Below are 22,603 nucleotides of genomic sequence, written 5' to 3' on the forward strand. Positions count from 1 at the left end.
AGATAGGGCCAGGTAGAGACAGACAGATAGGGCCAGGTAGATAGGGCCAGGTAGATAGGGCCAGGTAGATAGGGCCAGGTAGATAGGGCCAGGTAGATAGGGCCAGGTAGACAGGGCCAGGTAGACAGGGCCAGGTAGACAGGGCCAGGTAGACAGGGCCAGGTAGACAGGGCCAGGTAGACAGGGCCAGGTAGACAGGGCCAGGTAGACAGGGCCAGGTAGACAGGGCCAGGTAGACAGGGCCAGGTAGACAGGGCCAGGTAGACAGGGCCAGGTAGACAGGGCCAGGTAGACAGGGCCAGGTAGACAGGGCCAGGTAGACAGGGCCAGGTAGACAGGGCCAGGTAGACAGGGCCAGGTAGACAGGGCCAGGTAGACAGGGCCAGGTAGAGAGACAGACAGGGCCAGGTAGAGAGACAGACAGGGCCAGGTAGAGAGACAGAGACAGGTAGACAGGGTCAGGTAGAGAGACAGAGACAGGTAGACAGACAGACAGTGCCAGGTAGTCAGACAGAGACAGGTAGACAGACAGACAGTGTAGCAGGATAGTAGTTTACCTCTATAGACCAACTGAAACAACCCAACCAAGATGGAACACAGGATCAGAAAACCAGCTCACCAGGAAGAACAACATCTCTTAATGTTTTTTTGTTTGTTAATTACATCCGATTTAGTTTAATTTATGTTTCTGTGGGGGATTTAAAGACGGGAATCAGAAGTCCACTTCACAGCATCGCCCCCTAGTGGCGGTCCATGCCGGCGCTCTGTAGCAGCTCTGTGGGTGTCTGAGCCGGGGATCTGAAAGCAGTCTGGAAGCCTGGAGGTGGGGAGTGGAAGTGGCCGACTGGGTGGGGGTTGAGAGAGGCTGTGGATGGGGGTGGGAAGGGGGCCCAGCTGGGTCTGTGGTGAGGACGGACCTGGCCGCTGTGTGAGTTGGGCTGCTGGGGGTCGGGGTTCACAGTGGAGCTGGGGACAGACGGAGCATCCATGTCTGGAAGGGTCTGAAGGGACTTGAGCCAATGGGGAGGGTTGTCATCCTGGAGGGAGTCAAAACTGTTGCCTGCTGACGATGGGAAACCTGGAGAGAGAGAGACACAGAGAGACAGAGAGACAGAGAGACAGAAACAGAGAGAGAGAGAGAGAGAGAGAGACAGAGAGACAGAGAGACAGAGAGAGAGAGACAGAGAGACAGAGAGACAGAGAGACAGAGAGACAGAGAGACAGAGAGACAGAGAGACAGAGCGACAGAGAGACAGAGAGACAGAGACAGAGAGACAGAGAGACAGAGAGAGAGAGACAGAGAGACAGAGAGTGACAGAGAGAGAGTGAGCGAGAGAGTGAGACAGAGAGACAGAGAGACAGAGACAGAGTGACAGAGAGAGTGAGCGAGAGAGTGAGCGAGAGAGTGAGCGAAGAGTGACGAGAGACAGTGAGCGAGAGAGTGAGCGAGAGACAGAGCGAGAGACAGAGAGAGACAGAGAGACAGCAGAGAGACAGAGAGAGCGAGAGACAGAGAGAGCGAGAGACAGAGAGAGCGAGAGACAGAGAGAGCGAGAGACAGAGAGCGAGAGACAGTGAGCGAGAGACAGAGGAGCGAGAGACAGAGGAGCGAGAGAGACAGAGGAGCGAGAGACAGAGAGGAGCGAGAGACAGAGGGAGCGAGAGACAGAGGGAGCGAGAGACAGAGGGAGCGAGAGACAGAGGGAGCGAGAGAGAGAGAGAGCGAGAGACAGAGGGAGCGAGAGACAGAGGGAGCGAGAGAGAGAGAGAGAGAGAGAGAGACAGAGGGAGCGAGAGACAGAGAGAGCGAGAGACAGAGAGAGCGAGAGAGAGAGAGCGAGAGACAGAGCGAGAGACGAGAGAGAGACGAGAGACAGAGAGCGAGAGACAGAGGAGCGAGAGACAGAGGGAGAGAGAGAGAGAGAGAGAGAGAGAGAGAGAGAGAGAGAGAGAGCGAGAGACAGAGAGAGCGAGAGACAGAGAGAGCGAGAGACAGAGAGAGCGAGAGACAGAGGGAGCGAGAGAGAGAGAGAGAGAGGGAGAAGAGTTAATGAGAACCACAGTACAGAACAAGCCTGAAGTCCAACTGACAAAACTCAGGTTGGAGAAAGAACTCCGAGACTGATGTCAGCACTGACAGACCCAGGATCCTCATCACTAACCAGGCTGCCTCCCTCCGACAGGACAGCTACAGATAGGAGAGCTGGCCATGGCTTGCTATTAAAACCACACAGAGACAGACAGCCACAATGATTGGCCACCATTACATGATTAGCCGTTAGAGAGAGGAGAAATCCTCTGTGGAGAAGGCCTGTCTGTCTGGAGTCAAGACCTACTAATACGACAAAAAGCCTTGAGGCCTAACAGCTAGCGTTAGCAGATCTTCCCAGACAGGAAGTGGCTGAGTTATTATAGTTTCCCTATTCCCTACATAGAACACTACTATAGACCAGGGCCCTATATAGAACACTACTATAGACCAGGGCCCTGTATAGAACACTACTATAGACCAGGACCCTATATAGAACACTACTATAGACCAGGGCCCTATATAGAACACTACTATAGACCAGGGCCCTATATATAACACTACTATAGACCAGGGCCCTATATATAACACTACTATAGACCAGGGCCCTATATAGAACACTACTATAGACCAGGGCCCTATATAGAACACTACTATAGACCAGGGCCCTGTATAGAACACTACTATAGACCAGGGCCCTATATATAACACTACTATAGATCAGGGCACTATATAGAACACTACTATAGACCAGGACCCTATATAGAACACTACTATAGATCAGGGCACTATATAGAACACTACTATAGACCAGGACCCTATATAGAACACTACTATAGACCAGGGCCCTATATAGAACACTACTATAGATCAGGGCACTATATAGAACACTACTATAGACCAGGACCCTATATAGAACACTACTATAGACCAGGGCCCTATATAGAACACTACTATAGACCAGGGCACTATATAGAACACTACTATAGACCAGGACCCTATATAGAACACTACTATAGACCAGGGCCCTATATAGAACACTACTATAGACCAGGGCCCTATATAGAACACTACTATAGACCAGAGCTCTATATATAACACTACTATAGACCAGGGCCCTATATAGAACACTACTATAGACCAGGGCACTATATAGAACACTACTATAGACCAGAGCCCTATATAGAACACTACTATAGACCAGGGCCCTATATAGAACACTACTATAGACCAGGGCCCTATATAGAACACTACTATAGACCAGGGCCCTATATAGAACACTACTATAGACCAGGGCCCTATATAGAACACTACTATAGACCAGGGCCCTATATAGAACACTACTATAGACCAGGGCCCTATATAGAACACTACTATAGACCAGGGCCCTATATAGAACACTACTATAGACCAGGGCCCTATATAGAACACTACTATAGACCAGGGCCCTATATAGAACACTACTATAGACCAGGGCCCTATATAGAACACTACTATAGACCAGGGCCCTATATAGAACACTACTATAGACCGGGGCCCTATATAGAACACTACTATAGACCAGGGGCCTATATAGAACACTACTATAGACCGGGGCCCTATATAGAACACTACTATAGACCAGGGCCCTATATATAACACTACTATAGACCAGGGCCCTATATAGAACACTACTATAGACCAGGGCCCTATATAGAACACTACTATAGACCAGGGCTCTATATATAACACTACTATAGACCAGGGCCCTATATAACACTACTATAGACCAGGGCCCTATATAGAACACTACTATAGACCAGGGCCCTATATATAACACTACTATAGACCAGGGCTCTATATAGAACACTACTATAGACCAGGGCCCTATATAGAACACTACTATAGACCAGGGCCCTATATAGAACACTACTATAGACCAGGGCCCTATATAGAACACTACTATAGACCACTACTATAGACCAGGGCCCTATATAGAACACTACTATAGACCAGGGCTCTATACAGAACACTACTATAGACCAGGGCCCTATATAGAACACTACTATAGACCAGGGCCCTATATAGAACACTACTATAGACCAGGGCCCTATATAGAACACTACTATAGACCAGGGCCCTATATAGAACACTACTATAGACCAGGGCCCTATATAGAACACTACTATAGACCAGGGCTCTATATAGAACACTACTATAGACCAGGGCCCTATATAGAACACTACTATAGACCAGGGCCCTATATAGAACACTACTATAGACCAGGGCCCTAAATATAACACTACTATAGACCAGGGCCCTATATATAACACTACTATAGACCAGGGCCCTATATAGAACACTACTATAGACCAGGGCCCTATATAGAACACTACTATAGACCAGGGCTCTATATATAACACTACTATAGACCAGGGCTCTATATATAACACTACTATAGACCAGGGCCCTATATAGAACACTACTATAGACCAGGGCCCTATATAGAACACTACTATAGACCAGGGCTCAGAGGGAATAGGGTGCCATTTGGACCACGATAACCGTTTCTTATCGGATTGACGAGGTCTTCTGCCCGCTGGTGATTGAACGTCATCTTAAAAGGAAGAAAACTGATTGGATGGGACCCTAGACGGAGTGCATTGATTGGTCGATGTCCAATTGGCAATAACCCTGTTTTACTGCCATTGATTCAGCATTGTTTCCAGGCTGTTATGGACTACAGGGGTGAAGAAGAGCAGCCCTATTGGACAATCTACTTCCCATAGTATTTTACTGAGACCGTTGGGTTGATACTAGAGCAGACAGACATTATGGTAGTATAGCGAGAGCTTCAGCCACTATCCTCACACTCAGAAGAAACAGATAATGTCTGTGAATTTATGCACTTCAGGAATAGACGTTCTAAACAGAACAGTATCTGACAGTAGGTAGAAGGAGAGAGAGGGTTGTATAGCATAAGGAGCCTCACAACATGCAAGGCAGGCAGGGAGTCCAGCTGGATGTACAGCATAAGGAGCAGACAGGGAGTCCAGCTGGATGTATAGCATAAGGAGCAGACAGGGAGTCCAGCTGGATGTACAGCATAAGGAGCAGACAGGGAGTCCAGCTGGATGTATAGCATAAGGAGCAGACAGGGAGTTCAGCTGGATGTATAGCATAAGGAGCAGACAGGGAGTCCAGCTGGATGTATAGCATAAGGAACAGGCAGGGAGTCCAGCTGGATGTATAGCATAAGGAGCAGACAGGGAGTCCAGCTGGATGTATAGCATAAGGAGCAGACAGGGAGTCCAGCTGGATGTATAGCATAAGGAACAGACAGGGAGTCCAGCTGGATGTATAGCATAAGGAGCAGACAGGGAGTTCAGCTGGATGTATAGCATAAGGAGCAGACAGGGAGTCCAGCTGGATGTACAGCATAAGGAGCAGACAGGGAGTCCAGCTGGATGTATAGCATAGGGAGCAGACAGGGAGTCCAGCTGGATGTATAGCATAGGGAGCAGACAGGGAGTCCAGCTGGATGTATAGCATAAGGAGCAGACAGGGAGTCCAGCTGGATGTACAGCATAACGTAATGCCATAAGGAAATTATCTTTGTGTTCTATCGTTTGTTCTGACTCTGAACTCTACATAGAAATTAACAACAGATGTAAAATGGAATATTTCCTTTCTTTTCCATTCAGTCTCCCACAGTCTCTCACAGTCTCCCACAGTCTCTCACAGTCAGTCTCCCACAGTCTCTCACAGTCAGTCTCCCACAGTCTCTCACAGTCTCTCACAGTCAGTCTCTCACAGTCTCTCACAGTCTCTCACAGTCAGTCTCCCACAGTCTCTCACAGTCAGTCTCCCACAGTCTCACACAGTCAGTCTCTCACAGTCTCTCACAGTCTCTCACAGTCAGTCTCCCACAGTCTCTCACAGTCAGTCTCCCACAGTCTCTCACAGTCTCTCACAGTCAGTCTCCCACAGTCTCTCACAGTCTCTCACAGTCTCTCACAGTCAGTCTCCCACAGTCTCTCACAGTCAGTCTCCCACAGTCTCTCACAGTCAGTCTCCCACAGTCTCTCACAGTCAGTCTCCCACAGTCTCTCACAGTCTCTCACAGTCAGTCTCCCACAGTCTCTCACAGTCTCTCACAGTCTCTCACAGTCAGTCTCCCACAGTCTCTCACAGTCAGTCTCCCACAGTCTCCACAGTCAGTCTCCCACAGCCTCTCACAGTCTCCCACAGTCAGTCTCCCACAGTCAGTCTCCCACAGTCAGTCTCCCACAGTCAGTCTCCCACAGTCTCTCACAGTCAGTCTCCCACAGTCAGTCTCCCACAGTCAGTCTCCCACAGTCAGTCTCCCACAGTCTCTCACAGTCTCTCAGTCAGTCTCCCACAGTCTCTCACAGTCAGTCTCCCACAGTCTATGACACAGTCAGTCTCCCACAGTCTCCCACAGTCAGTCTGACAAAACCCACAGCCTCACACAGTCTCTGACAGTCTCCCACAGTCAGTCTCCCACAGTCAGTCTCCACAGTCAGTCTCCCACAGTCAGTCTCTCACAGTCAGTCTCCCACAGTCAGTCTCCCACAGTCAGTCTCCCACAGTCTCTCACAGTCAGTCTCCCACAGTCAGTCTCCCACAGTCAGTCTCCCACAGTCTCTCACAGTCTCTCACAGTCTCTCCATAATACATATTATGGATACATACATATTATGACACAGCAATATACTGGGATTACGTGTCCGAATACATTTAATCCCAGATTACATGTAGACTAGTGGTTGTTTCTGACAAAACCCAAATCCTGGGCCTACATCTGCCAAGCAAGCCCTGGCTTGACTATCTCTGCCCTGCCCAAAACACGCCATACAGGGCATTCAGGAAGTATTCAGACCCCTTGACCTTTTCACACATTTTGTTACGTTACAGCCTTATTCTAAAATGGATTACATTTTTTTTTTAAATCTCATCAATCTACACACGACACCCCATAATGACATCACGACACCCCATAATGACATCACGACACCCCATAATGACATCACGACACCCCATAATGACATCACGACACCCCATAATGACATCACGACACCCCATAATGACATCACGACACCCCGTAATGACATCACGACACCCCATAATGACATCACGACACCCCATAATGACATCACGACACCCCATAATGACATCACGACACCCCGTAATGACATCACGACACCCCATAATGACATCACGACACCCCATAATGACATCACGACACCCCATAATGACATCACGACACCCCATAATGACATCACGACACCCCATAATGACATCACGACACCCCATAATGACATCACGACACCCCATAATGACATCACGACACCCCATAATGACATCACGACACCCCATAATGACATCACGACACCCCATAATGACATCACGACACCCCATAATGACATCACGACACCCCATAATGACATCACGACACCCCATAATGGCATCACGACACCCCATAATGGCATCACGACACCCCATAATGACATCACGACACCCCATAATGACATCACGACACCCCATAATGACATCACGACACCCCATAATGACATCACGACACCCCATAATGACATCACGACACCCCATAATGACATCACGACACCCCATAATGACATCACGACACCCCATAATGACATCGACACCCCATAATGACACACACCCCATAATGACATCACGACACCCCATAATGGACATCACGACACCCCATAATGACATCACGACACCCCATAATGACATCACGACACCCCATAATGACATCACGACACCCCCATCACGACACCCCATAATGACATCACGACACCCCCCATCACGACACCCCATAATGGCATCACGACACCACGACACCCCATAATGACATCACGACACCCCATAATGACATCACGACACCCCATAATGGACACCCCATAGCGACATCACGACACCCCATAATGACATCACGACACCCCATAATGACATCACGACACCCCATAGCAGCATCACGACACCCCCATCACGCCACCCCATAATGACATCACGACACCCCATAGCGACATCACGACACCCCATAATGACATCACGACACCCCATAATGACATCACGACACCCCATAATGACATCACGACACCCCATAATGACATCACGACACCCCATAATGACATCACGACACCCCATAATGACATCACGACACCCCATAATGACATCACGACACCCCATAGTGACAAAGCGAACAGGATTTATTCTTTTTTTTTCTTTCAAATTAATCAAATAAAAAAACACTTATTTATATAAGGATTCAGACCCTTTGCTATGAGACTTGACAATGAGTTCAGGTGCATCCTGTTTCCATTGATCATCCTTGAGATGTTTTTCAACTTGATTGGAGTCCACCTGTGGATAAATTCAATTGACCGGCCAAACTGAGCAATCAGGGGAGAAGGGCCTTGGGCCAGGGAGGTGACCAAGAACCCGATGGTCACTCTGACAGAGCTCCAGAGTTCCTCTGTGGAGATCGGAGAAACTTCCGGAAAGACAACCACCTCTGCAGCACTTCACCAATCAGGCCTTTATGGTAGAGTGGCCAGACGGAAGCCACTCCTCAGTAAAAAGCACATGACTGCCCACTTAGACTTTGCCAAAAGGCACCTAAAGAACTCTTGACCATGAGAAACAAGATTCTCTGGTCTGAGAATGGTTACTAAATTGTTTACCAAAATGTGAATCCAATGAAATAACTCTACTTATCAAAAAGACAAAACACACTAAGAAATCTCCTCCATATCTATACTGCACAACATTAGAGAGAGGAGAGAGGAAGGAGGAGACAGGAGACAGGGGTGAGGAGGGAGGAGACGTTGTTGGACATATTTCACAAAAGTTAATGAGGCTTTATCCTCATCCAGACGGGCCATCTCTGGGAACCAGACAGGCCATCTCAGGGAACCAGACAGGCCATCTCAGGGAACCAGACAGGCCATCTCAGGGAACCAGACAGGCCATCTCAGGGAACCAGGAACCAGACAGGCCATCTCAGGGAACCAGACAGGCCATCTCAGGAACCAGGAACCAGACAGGCCATCTCAGGGAACCAGAGAACCAGACAGGCCATCTCAGGGAACCAGAGAACCAGACAGGCCATCTCAGAGAACCAGAGAACCAGACAGGCCATCTCAGGGAACCAGAGAACCAGACAGGCCATCTCAGAGAACCAGAGAACCAGACAGGCCATCTCAGAGAACCAGAGAACCAGACAGGCCATCTCAGGGAACCAGAGAACCAGACAGGCCATCTCAGGGAACAGGGAACCAGAGAGAACCAGACAGGCCATCTCAGGGAACCAGACAGGCCATCTCAGGGAACCAGACAGGCCATCTCAGGGAACCAGAGAGCCAGACAGGCCATCTCAGGGAACCAGACAGGCCATCTCAGGGAACCAGAGAACCAGACAGGCCATCTCAGGGAACCAGAGAACCAGACAGGCCATCTCAGGGAACCAGAGAACCAGACAGGCCATCTCAGAGAACCAGAGAGGCCATCTCAGGGAACCAGAGAACCAGACAGGCCATCTCAGGGAACCAGAGAACCAGACAGGCCATCTCAGGGAACCAGAGAACCAGACAGGCCATCTCAGGGAACCAGAGAACCAGACAGGCCATCTCAGGGAACCAGAGAACCAGAACCAGACAGGCCATCTCAGGGAACCAGAGAACCAGACAGGCCATCTCAGGGAACCAGAGAACCAGACAGGCCATCTCAGGGAACCAGACAGGCCATCTCAGGGAACCAGAGAACCAGACAGGCCATCTCAGGGAACCAGAGAACCAGACAGGCCATCTCAGGGAACCAGAGAACCAGACAGGCCATCTCAGGGAACCAGAGAACCAGACAGGCCATCTCAGGGAACCAGAGAACCAGACAGGCCATCTCAGGGAACCAGAGAACCAGACAGGCCATCTCAGGGAACCAGAGAACCAGACAGGCCATCTCAGGGAACCAGAGAACCAGACAGGCCATCTCAGGAACCAGAGAACCAGACAGGCCATCTCAGGGAACCAGAACCAGACAGGCCATCTCAGGGAACCAGAGGGAACCCAGGCCATCTCAGGGAACCAGACAGGCCATCTCAGGGAACCAGGGAACCAGACAGGCCATCTCAGGGAACCAGAGAACCAGACAGGCCATCTCAGGGAACCAGAGAACCAGACAGGCCATCTCAGGGAACCAGAGAACCAGACAGGCCATCTCAGGGAACCAGAGAACCAGACAGGCCATCTCAGGGAACCAGAGAACCAGACAGGCCATCTCAGGGAACACCTCAGAGCGAAACTAGGCAGACATCATCCTAGAGAAGAACACCAAGAAGGTGTCATTGAACTCTCTGTCTGCAGCAAACACAACACAGAGGAGAGAGAGAGAGAACTGACCCTTAGAAACATTCATCTAACTGAATCATAATGCTGTTGTAAGATGGGCTGGGGGCTTTGGGGAGTTGGGAGGGAGGGTAGTAATGTCTGCCAAAAAGCTCAGTGGCTCGCTGTGAACTATGATTTGATAGTCAGAGCACACGCAACATACAACACCGCACACAACAACGAGAGGCTGTCAGTTTAAAAGCACCTGCTTTCAAAATGGAGACTGTTGGAGGGATGGAGGATGGGCTGTACAGTTGTCTGCAGTGCACAATGATCTAGATTCATCTCAGTGTCTGGATGTGGTACATTCATCTCAGTGTGGTATATTCATCTCAGTGTGGAATATTCATCTCAGTGTCTGGATGTGGTATATTCATCTCAGTGTGGTATATTCATCTCAGTGTCTGGATGTGGTATATTCATCTCAGTGTCTGGATGTGGTAGGCCATCTCAGTGGGTATATTCATCTCAGGGATATTCAGAGAATCAGACAGGCCATCTATATTCATCTCAGTGTCTGGATGTGGTATATTCATCTCAGTGTCAGACAGGTATATTCATCTCAGGGTGAACCAGACAGGCCATGTGGTATATTCATCTCAGTGTCTGGATGTGGTATATTCATCTCAGTGTCTGGATGTGGTATATTCATCTCAGTGTCTGGATGTGGTATATTCATCTCAGTGTCTGGATGTGGTATATTCATCTCAGTGTCTGGATGTGGTATATTCATCTCAGTGTCTGGATGTGGTATATTCATCTCTGGCCATGTGGTATATTCATCTCAGTGTCTGGATGTGGTATATTCATCTCAGTGTCTGGATGTGGTATATTCATCTCAGTGTCTGGTATATTCATCTCAGTGTCTGATGTGGTATATTCATCTCAGTGTGGTATATTCATCTCAGTGTCTGGATGTGGTATATTCACCTCAGTGTCTGGATGTGGTATATTCACCTCAGTGTGGTATATTCATCTCAGTGTCTGGATGTGGTATATTCATCTCAGTGTGGTATATTCACCTCAGTGTCTGGATGTGGTATATTAATCTCAGTGTCTGGATGTGGTATATTAATCTCAGTGTCTGGATGTGGTATATTCATCTCAGTGTGGTATATTCATCTCAGTGTCTGGATGTGGTATATTCACCTCAGTGTCTGGATGTGGTATATTCATCTCAGTGTGGTATATTCATCTCAGTGTCTGGATGTGGTATATTCATCTCAGTGTCTGGATGTGGTATATTCATCTCAGTGTCTGGATGTGGTATATTCATCTCAGTGTCTGGATGTGGTATATTCATCTCAGTGTCTGGATGTGGTATATTCATCTCAGTGTCTGGATGTGGTATATTCATCTCAGTGTCTGGATGTGGTATATTCATCTCAGTGTCTGGATGTGGTATATTCATCTCAGTGTCTGGATGTGGTATATTCATCTCAGTGTCTGGATGTGGTATATTCATCTCAGTGTCTGGATGTGGTATATTCATCTCAGTGTCTGGATGTGGTATATTCATCTCAGTGTCTGGATGTGGTATATTCATCTCAGTGTCTGGATGTGGTATATTCATCTCAGTGTCTGGATGTGGTATATTCATCTCAGTGTCTGGATGTGGTATATTCATCTCAGTGTCTGGATGTGGTATATTCATCTCAGTGTCTGGATGTGGTATATTCATCTCAGTGTCTGGATGTGGTATATTCATCTCAGTGTCTGGATGTGGTATATTCATCTCAGTGTCTGGATGTGGTATATTCATCTCAGTGTCTGGATGTGGTATATTCATCTCAGTGTCTGGATGTGGTATATTCATCTCAGTGTCTGGATGTGGTATATTCATCTCAGTGTCTGGATGTGGTATATTCATCTCAGTGTCTGGATGTGGTATATTCATCTCAGTGTCTGGATGTGGTATATTCATCTCAGTGTCTGGATGTGGTATATTCATCTCAGTGTCTGGATGTGGTATATTCATCTCAGTGTGGTATATTCATCTCAGTGTCTGGATGTGGTATATTCATCTCAGTGTCTGGATGTGGTATATTCATCTCAGTGTCTGGATGTGGTATATTCACCTCAGTGTCTGGATGTGGTATATTCATCTCAGTGTCTGGATGTGGTATATTCATCTCAGTGTCTGGATGTGGTATATTCACCTCAGTGTCTGGATGTGATATATTCACCTCAGTGTCTGGATGTGGTATATTCATCTCAGTGTGGTATATTCATCTCAGTGTCTGGATGTGGTATATTCATCTCAGTGTGGTATATTCACCTCAGTGTCTGGATGTGGTATATTCATCTCAGTGTCTGGATGTGGTATATTCATCTCAGTGTCTGGATGTGGTATATTCACCTCAGTGTCTGGATGTGGTATATTCATCTCAGTGTCTGGATGTGGTATATTCACCTCAGTGTCTGGATGTGGTATATTCACCTCAGTGTCTGGATGTGGTATATTCATCTCAGTGTCTGGATGTGGTATATTCATCTCTGGATGTGTATATTCTCTCAGTGTGGTATATTCATCTCAGTGTCTGGATGTGGTATATTCACCTCAGTGTCTGGTGTGGTATATTCATCTCAGTGTCTGGATGTGGTATATTCATCTCAGTGTCTGGATGTGGTATATTCATCTCAGTGTCTGGATGTGGTATATTCATCTCAGTGTCTGGATGTGGTATATTCATCTCAGTGTCTGGATGTGGTATATTCATCTCAGTGTCTGGATGTGGTATATTCATCTCAGTGTCTGGATGTGGTATATTCATCTCAGTGTCTGGATGTGGTATATTCATCTCAGTGTCTGGATGTGGTATATTCATCTCAGTGTGGTATATTCATCTCAGTGTCTGGATGTGGTATATTCATCTCAGTGTGGTATATTCATCTCAGTGTCTGGATGTGGTATATTCATCTCAGTGTGGTATATTCATCTCAGTGTCTGGATGTGGTATATTCATCTCAGTGTCTGGATGTGGTATATTCATCTCAGTGTCTGGATGTGGTATATTCATCTCAGTGTGGTATATTCATCTCAGTGTCTGGATGTGGTATATTCATCTCAGTGTCTGGATGTGGTATATTCATCTCAGTGTGGTATATTCATCTCAGTGTCTGGATGTGGTATATTCACCTCAGTGTCTGGATGTGGTATATTCATCTCAGTGTGGTATATTCATCTCAGTGTCTGGATGTGGTATATTCATCTCAGTGTCTGGATGTGGTATATTCATCTCAGTGTCTGGATGTGGTATATTCATCTCAGTGTGGTATATTCATCTCAGTGTCTGGATGTGGTATATATTCATCTCAGTGTGGTATATTCAAAGACAAAGCATGTCTTACCTTTTTCATCGCCAAAACATGATCATAGAAATAAAGCATGATCATTACACAGGAGCACCTTATGCTGGGGGACAATAAAAGGCCACAAAAATATGCAGTTTTGTCACAACACAATGCCACAGAGGTCTCAAGTTGAGGGAGCGTGGAATTGGCATGCTGACTATAGGAAAGTCCACCAGAGCTGTTGCCAGAGAATTGAATGTTAATTTCTTTATCATAAGCCAACTCCAACGTTGTTTTGGAGAATTTGGCAGTACGTCCAACCGGCCTCACAACCGGCAGCCCATCTGGGTTCGGCCACATCGGAACTGTCAGAGACACCAGGACAGCTGATGAAAGTGAGGAGTATTTCTGTCTTTAATAAACCCCTTTTGTGTGTGGGGGGTAAACTGATTCTGATCAGCTAGGCCAATAAGTCCATCAACAACGTCATCCCCACAGTGACTGTACCGTACATATCCCAACCAGAAGCCATGGATTACAGACAACATTCGCACTGAGCTAAAGGCTAGGAGCTGCCGCTTTCAAGGAGTGGGACACTAATCCGGACGCTTTTCAGAAATGCCGCTATGCCCTCAGACGAACCATCAAACAGGCAAAGAGTCAATACAGGATTAAGATTGAATCCCACTACACCGGCTCTGATGCTTGGCGGATGTGGCAGGGCTTCAAAACTATTACGGACAACAAAAGGGTAACCCAGCCGCGAGCTGCCCAGTGACGCGAGCCTACCAGACGAACGAAATGCCTTTTATACTCGGTTCGAGGCAAGCAACACTGAAGCATGCATAACAGCACCAGCTGTTCTAGACGACTGTGTGGTAACGCTCTCGGTAGCCGATGTGAGCAAGACCTTTAAACAGGTCAACGTTCACAAAGCCACAGGGCCAGATGGATTACCAGGACATGTACTCAAAGCATGCATGGACAACTGGCATGTGTCTTCACTGACAATTTCAACCTCTCCCTGACAGAGTCCGTAATACCTACATGTTTCAAGCAGACCACCATAGTACCTGTGCCCAAAGAAGTGAAGATAACCTGCCTAAATGATTACCGACCCGTAGCACTCACGTCAGTAGACCGTGAAGAGCTTAGAAAGGCTGGTCATGGCTCACAACTCAAGCATCCTCCCGGATACCCTAGACCCACTCTAATTTGCATACCGTCCCAACAGACTCACAGATGATGCAATCTCAAACGCACTCCACACTGCCCTCTAGGTGTTTCTGAGTCGGTGTAGGGAATAGTGTGCTATATGGGACACACTCTGGGTGTTTCTGAGTCGGTGTAGGGAATAGTGTGCTATATGGGATACACTCTGGGTGTTTCTGAGTCGGTGTAGGGAATAGTGTGCTATATGGGATACACTCTGGGTGTTTCTGAGTCGGTGTAGGGAATAGTGTGCTATATGGGATACACTCTGGGTGTTTGAGTCGGTGTAGGGAATAGTGTGCTATATGGGATACACTCTGGGTGTTTCTGAGTCGGTGTAGGGAATAGTGTGCTATATGGGATACACTCTGGGTGTTTCTGAGTCGGTGTAGGGAATAGTGTGCTATATGGGATACACTCTGGGTGTTTCTGAGTCGGTGTAGGGAATAGTGTGCTATATGGGATACACTCTGGGTGTTTCTGAGTCGGTGTAGGGAATAGTGTGCTATATGGGATACACTCTGGGTGTTTCTGAGTCGGTGTAGGGAATAGTGTGCTATATGGGATACACTCTGGGTGTTTCTGAGTCGGTGTAGGGAATAGTGTGCTATATGGGATACACTCTGGGTGATTCTGAGTCTGTGTAGGGAATAGTGTGCTATATTGTATACAGTCTGGGTGTTTCTGCGTCGGTGTAGGGAATAGTGTGCTATATGGGATACACTCTGGGTGTTTCTGCGTCGGTGTAGGGAATAGTGTGCTATATGGGATACACTCTGGGTGTTTGAGTCGGTGTGTCGTGTCCTGACCAAAAACACACTTTTAGATTTAGACCTCAATCTAGTCTCCCATCTCTCCATCAGTGGAGGGCGAGAGAAGTCAGGGAAGGAGAGGGAGGGGGCTTGGCCTCAGTCTCCCTGACTGACGTATTTGGGAGGAGAGGAAAGGAGGGGAGAGTAGGAGGAGGAGATCGGAAGGGGAGGAGAGCAGAGGGAAGAGGAGAAGGGGAGAGGAGAAGATCGGAAGGGAGGAGAGGAGAAGGGGAGAGGAGAGGAGGAGATCGGAAGGGGAGATGAGGAGAAGGGGAGAGGAGCGGAGGAGAGCAGAGGGAAGAGGAGAAGATCGGAAGGGAGGAGAGTGGAGGGAAGAGGAGAAGGGGAGGAGGAGATCAGAAGGGAGGAGAGTGGAGGGAAGAGGAGAAGGGGAGGAGGAGATCAGAAGGGAGGAGAGTGGAGAGAGGAGAAGGGGAGTGGAGAAGGGGAGAGGAGCGGAGGAGAGCAGAGGGAAGAGAAGATCGGAAGGGAGGAGAGTGGAGAAGGGAGAGGAGAAGGGGAGGAGAGAGATCGGAAGGAGAGGAGAGTGGAGAAGGGGAGAGAGAAGGGGAGAGGAGAAGGGGAGAGGATCAGGAGGAGGAGAAGGGGAGAGAGGAGAAGGGGAGAGAGCGGAGGAGAGGAGAGAAGGGGAGAGGAGAAGGGGAGAGGAGCGGAAGGAGAGGAGGAAGAGGAGAAGATCGGAAGGGGAGAGAGAGAGGGAGAGGGGAGAGGAGAGAGGGGATCAGAAGGGGAGAGAGAGGGAAGAGGAGAAGGGGAAGGGAGGAGAGTAGAAGGGGAGAGGAGAAGGGGAGAGGAGAAGGGGAGAGTGGAGAAGGGGAGAGGAGAAGGGGAGAGGAGAAGGGGAGAGGAGAAGGGGAGAGGAGGAGGAGAGAAGGGGAGAGGAGAAGGGGAGAGGAGCGGAGGAGAGGAGAGGAGCGGAGGAGAGAAGAGGGAAGAGGAGAAGATCGGAAGGGAGGAGAGTAGAGAAGGGGAGAGGAGAAGGGGAGGAGGAGATCGGAAGGGAGGAGAGTGGAGAAGGGGAGAGGAGAAGGGGAGAGGAGAAGGGGGAGGAGAGGGGAGAGGAGGGGAGGAGAGGAGAAGGGGAGAGGAGAAGGGGAGAGGAGCGGAGGAGAGGAGAGAAGGGGAGAGGAGAAGGGGAGAGGAGCGGAGGAGAGCCGAGGGAAGAGGAGAAGATCGGAAGGGAGGAGAGTAGAGAAGGGGAGAGGAGAAGGGGAGAGGAGAAGGGGAGAGCCGAGGGAAGAGGAGAAGATCGGAAGGGAGGAGAGTAGAGAAGGGGAGAGGAGAAGGGGAGAGGAGAGGGGGAGGAGAAGGGGAGAGGAGAAGGGGAGAGGAGAAGGGGAGAGGAGAAGGGGAGAGGAGAAGGGGAGAGGAGGGGAGAGGAGAAGGGGAGAGGAGAAGGGGAGAGGAGCGGAGAAGGGGAGAGGAGCGGAGGAGAGCCGAGGGAAGAGGAGAAGATCGGAAGGGAGGAGAGTGGAGAAGGGGAGAGGAGAAGGGGAGAGGAGAAGGGGAGAGGAGAAGGGGAGAGGAGAGTGGAGAAGGGAAGAGGAGCCCGACACTCACTTGTCAGCCTCACAGGATGAATGACCCAGAACCAGGGCTGACCCCAAACGGCCTGGTCACAAGTTGTTCTACACTATATAGGGAACAAGTGCTATTTGAGATACAGCCCCTAGGCTAAGTTCAGGGGGGTGTTGAACTGACCAATGACAGTGGTTCAGCAACAGACAAACAAAGAGCTGATGGACGAATGAGGAGCGAGAGTGGAGGTGGCTCTGATAAACGTGTTTCTTTCTGTTCTTCACACAGGAAGAGATGAGGAGCGAGAGTGGAGGTGGCTCTGATAAACGTGTTTCTTTCTGTCCTTCACACAGGAAGAGATGAGGAGCGAGAGTGGAGGTGGCTCTGATAAACGTGTTTGTTTCTGTCCTTCACACAGGGAAGAGATGAGGAGCGAGAGTGGAGGTGGCTCTGATAAACGTGTTTCTTTCTGTTCTTCACACAGGGAAGAGATGAGGAGCGAGAGTGGAGGTGGCTCTGATAAACGTGTTTCTTTCTGTCCTTCACACAGGGAAGAGATGAGGAGCGAGAGTGGAGGTGGCTCTGATAAACGTGTTTGTTTCTGTTCTTCACACAGGGAAGAGATGAGGAGCGAGAGTGGAGGTGGCTCTGATAAACGTGTTTGTTTCTGTTCTTCACACAGGGAAGAGATGAGGAGCGAGAGTGGAGGTGGCTCTGATAAACGTGTTTGTTTCTGTTCTTCACACAGGGAAGAGATGAGGAGCGAGAGTGGAGGTGGCTCTGATAAACATGTGTGTTTCCGTTCTTCACACAGGGAAGAGGTTGTTCAGGTCAGAGGCCATGGTCTGATTCCTATACTGGTCAGACACATCTGACTCGTCCTGGGAGGATTACGATGTCGGTCAGTCAGAGAGAAAGATTGACTGCAAACCATTTTTACAATTCATGTAGGAGCTCAACTACCTAACCATAGGCATTTAGATTCTTTGATAAATTTGCTATATATTATTATTATTATTGTTATTATAATTATATAATTATTATTCTACATTATTTCAAAGCTATGAAGCCAAACAGTGATGCAAAATCTGTACATATGACCCTGGAATTAACATCCTATGACATCTTCTATACTGTTGGCTGACTGGGTGAGTCTGTTCTGATGATCATTCCAGCCACGACACTACACTCGGGTAATCATGTGCTGCCACCCAGTGGTTCTCTCGCTCATGTTTACCCTATTCCTTACCCACAATGCAATGCAATTCAATGACTTCATGGGATTGTTTGTGGACAAAAAAAAAAACACACACAAAAAAAGAGAGCTGCAGGGTTGGGCTTTTCCCAGTCATAACTACCACTGACAGCTGTTCCCAGTCATAACTACCACTGGCAGCTGTTCCCAGTCATAACTACCACTGGCAGCTGTTCCCAGTCATAACTACCACTGGCAGCTGTTCCCAGTCATAACTACCACTGGCAGCTGTTCCCAGTCATAACTACCACTGGCAGCGTTCCATGTCTCCATTATAAACACGGACAGCTGTTCCCAGTCATTACTACCACTGGCAGCGTTCCATGTCCCCATTATAAACACGGACAGCTGTTCCCAGTCATAACTACTGGCAGCGTTCCACTGGCAGCTGTTCCCAGTCACTGGCACCACATTATGGCAGCTGTTCCCAGTCATAACTCGTTCCATCCATTATAAACACGGACAGCTGTTCCCAGTCATAACTACCACTGGCAGCGTTCCATGTCTCCATTATAAACACGGACAGCTGTTCCCAGTCACTACCACTACCATGTCTCCATTATGGACAGCTGTTCCCAGTCATAACTACCACTGGCAGCGTTCCATGTCTCCATTATAAACACGGACAGCTGTTCCCAGTCATAACTACCACTGGCAGCGTTCCATGTCTCCATTATAAACACGGACAGCTGTTCCCAGTCATAACTACCACTGGCAGCGTTCCATGTCTCCATTATAAACACGGACAGCTGTTCCCAGTCATAACTACCACTGGCAGCTGTTCCCAGTCATAACTACCACTGGCAGCGTTCCATGTCTCCATTATAAACACGGACAGCTGTTCCCAGTCATAACTACCACTGGCAGCGTTCCATGTCTCCATTATAAACACGGACAGCTGTTCCCAGTCATAACTACCACTGGCAGCGTTCCATGTCTCCATTATAAACACGGACAGCTGTTCCCAGTCATAACTACCACTGGCAGCGTTCCATGTCTCCATTATAAACACGGACAGCTGTTCCCAGTCATAACTACCACTGGCAGCGTTCCATGTCTCCATTATAAACACGGACAGCTGTTCCCAGTCATAACTACCACTGGCAGCGTTCCATGTCTCCATTATAAACACGGACAGCTGTTCCCAGTCATAACTACCACTGGCAGCGTTCCATGTCTCCATTATAAACACGGACAGCTGTTCCCAGTCATAACTACCACTGGCAGCGTTCCATGTCTCCATTATAAACACGGACAGCTGTTCCCAGTCATAACTACCACTGGCAGCGTTCCATGTCTCCATTATAAACACGGACAGCTGTTCCCAGTCATAACTACCACTGGCAGCGTTCCATGTCTCCATTATAAACACGGACAGCTGTTCCCAGTCATAACTACCACTGGCAGCGTTCCATGTCTCCATTATAAACACGGACAGCTGTTCCCAGTCATAACTACCACTGGCAGCGTTCCATGTCTCCATTATAAACACGGACAGCTGTTCCCAGTCATAACTACCACTGGCAGCGTTCCATGTCTCCATTATAAACACGGACAGCTGTTCCCAGTCATAACTACCACTGGCAGCGTTCCATGTCTCCATTATAAACACGGACAGCTGTTCCCAGTCATAACTACCACTGGCAGCGTTCCATGTCTCCATTATAAACACGGACAGCTGTTCCCAGTCATAACTACCACTGGCAGCGTTCCATGTCTCCATTATAAACACGGACAGCTGTTCCCAGTCATAACTACCACTGGCAGCGTTCCATGTCTCCATTATAAACACGGACAGCTGTTCCCAGTCATAACTACCACTGGCAGCGTTCCATGTCTCCATTATAAACACGGACAGCTGTTCCCAGTCATAACTACCACTGGCAGCGTTCCATGTCTCCATTATAAACACGGACAGCTGTTCCCAGTCATAACTACCACTGGCAGCGTTCCATGTCTCCATTATAAACACGGACAGCTGTTCCCAGTCATAACTACCACTGGCAGCGTTCCATGTCTCCATTATAAACACGGACAGCTGTTCCCAGTCATAACTACCACTGGCAGCGTTCCATGTCTCCATTATAAACACGGACAGCTGTTCCCAGTCATAACTACCACTGGCAGCGTTCCATGTCTCCATTATAAACACGGACAGCTGTTCCCAGTCATAACTACCACTGGCAGCGTTCCATGTCTCCATTATAAACACGGACAGCTGTTCCCAGTCATAACTACCACTGGCAGCGTTCCATGTCTCCATTATAAACACGGACAGCTGTTCCCAGTCATAACTACCACTGGCAGCGTTCCATGTCTCCATTATAAACACGGACAGCTGTTCCCAGTCATAACTACCACTGGCAGCGTTCCATGTCTCCATTATAAACACGGACAGCTGTTCCCAGTCATAACTACCACTGGCAGCGTTCCATGTCTCCATTATAAACACGGACAGCTGTTCCCAGTCATAACTACCACTGGCAACGTTCCATGTCTCCATTATAAACACGGACAGCTGTTCCCAGTCATAACTACCACTGGCAGCGTTCCATGTCTCCATTATAAACACGGACAGCTGTTCCCAGTCATAACTACCACTGGCAGCGTTCCATACATTATCCCCAATTCATTCTCACTGACTATATTTCATACATTATCCCAAAGTAATTCTAACTGACTATTTAAATACATTATCCCCAAGTCCTTCTCACTGACTATTTAAATAGATTATCCTCAAGTCCTTCTCTGACTATATTCCATACATTATCACCAAGTCAATCTGACTATATTCCATACATTATCCCCAAACCCTTCTGCCTATATTTCATACATTATCCCCAAGTCCTTCTCACTGACTATTTAAATACATTATCCAGAAGTCTTCACTGACGATATTTCATTGTGATGTCATTATGGGGTGTCGTGATGTCATTATGGGGTATTGTGATGTCATTATGGGGTATTGTGATGTCATTATGGGGTATTGTGATGTCATTATGGGGTATTGTGATGTCATTATCGGGTATTGTGAGGTAGATTGATGAGGGAAAAACATCTATTTAATCCATTTTAGAATAAGGCTGTAACGTAACAAAATGTGGAAAATGTCAAGGGGTCTGAATACTTTCTGAATGCTCTGTATACATTATTATGGTATGTATTACCTGTCGTGGCGATGCCTCCCAGCCCTGTACGGGGCAGCATCAGGTCCAGGAAGCTGCTGTGTTGTGACAACGTACGGTTGCCGCCGAAGTGCGTCGTGAAGTTATTTCGGTTCGGGGCAGACGTCATCCAGGGGTGGCGGCTGGTCTGTGATGAAGACGAGGACGATGATGAAGGCGGCTGTCCGGGGAAGCTGAAGGAGTTATAGACGGCCCGTTGTTGAGGGTGATGTTGATGCATCTGGGAGAAGCAGTGATTACTAGAGAGCCCGGAGTTGGGCCCAGAGAAGAAGTGGTTTCGGGGTATCAGCTCTCCAGGGGGACCAGGAGCAGCTACGGAGGAGAGGAGGGAGTGGTGGTGGTGGGGGAAGGGACCTGGGGAGATGGAGAGGGACGGGAGGCTGTCCTGAACGCTGAGCTCCTTCTCTATCAGGTCCTCCAGGGCTTTACGGGTGATGTCGAAAGGATCGAATCCCAAGTCATCTTCTGACGTCTGTTGTTTGGATGAGCCGAAGCCGAAGGCTGCCTGCCAGTCTGTTGAGGACGATACTGGGATGGAATCTGGAGGAGAGAGATAGATATCAGTGATGTCAAATTTAACAGAAAAAGCTTTTAAACGCCTAAAATTAATACACCGGCTAGGCCGCCTCGCCACTAGCTAGGCCGCCTCGCCACTAGCTAGGCCGCCTCGCCACTAGCTAGGCCTCCTCGCCACTAGCTAGGCCTCCTCGCCACTAGCTAGGCCGCCTCGCCACCAGCTAGGCCGCCTCGCCACCAGCTAGGCCGCCTCGCCACCAGCTAGGCCGCCTCGCCACCAGCTAGGCCTCCTCGCCACCAGCTAGGCCGCCTCGCCACCAGCTAGGCCGCCTCGCCACCAGCTAGGCCGC

The 22,603-nt window shown here is 48.6% G+C and overlaps 1 protein-coding gene across 1 annotated transcript in view; it reads right to left on the reverse strand.

The window, feature by feature from the left end:
- Positions 1–2: 2 nt before the first annotated feature.
- Positions 3–22,603, reverse strand: part of LOC127921592 (CCR4-NOT transcription complex subunit 4-like) — a 38,526-nt gene continuing 15,925 nt past the window's right edge. Inside the window, exons 9-10 of the mRNA XM_052505180.1 lie at positions 21,720–22,277; positions 3–1,078 (exon numbers count right to left, since the gene is read on the reverse strand). Coding sequence (XP_052361140.1) covers positions 741–1,078; positions 21,720–22,277 — 896 coding nt within the window. The 3' untranslated portion in view covers positions 3–740. The remainder of the gene's footprint in view (positions 1,079–21,719; positions 22,278–22,603) is intronic.

The sequence above is a fragment of the Oncorhynchus keta genome, unplaced genomic scaffold (assembly GCF_023373465.1).
Source record: "Oncorhynchus keta strain PuntledgeMale-10-30-2019 unplaced genomic scaffold, Oket_V2 Un_contig_2269_pilon_pilon, whole genome shotgun sequence".
Lineage (NCBI taxonomy): Eukaryota > Metazoa > Chordata > Actinopteri > Salmoniformes > Salmonidae > Oncorhynchus > Oncorhynchus keta.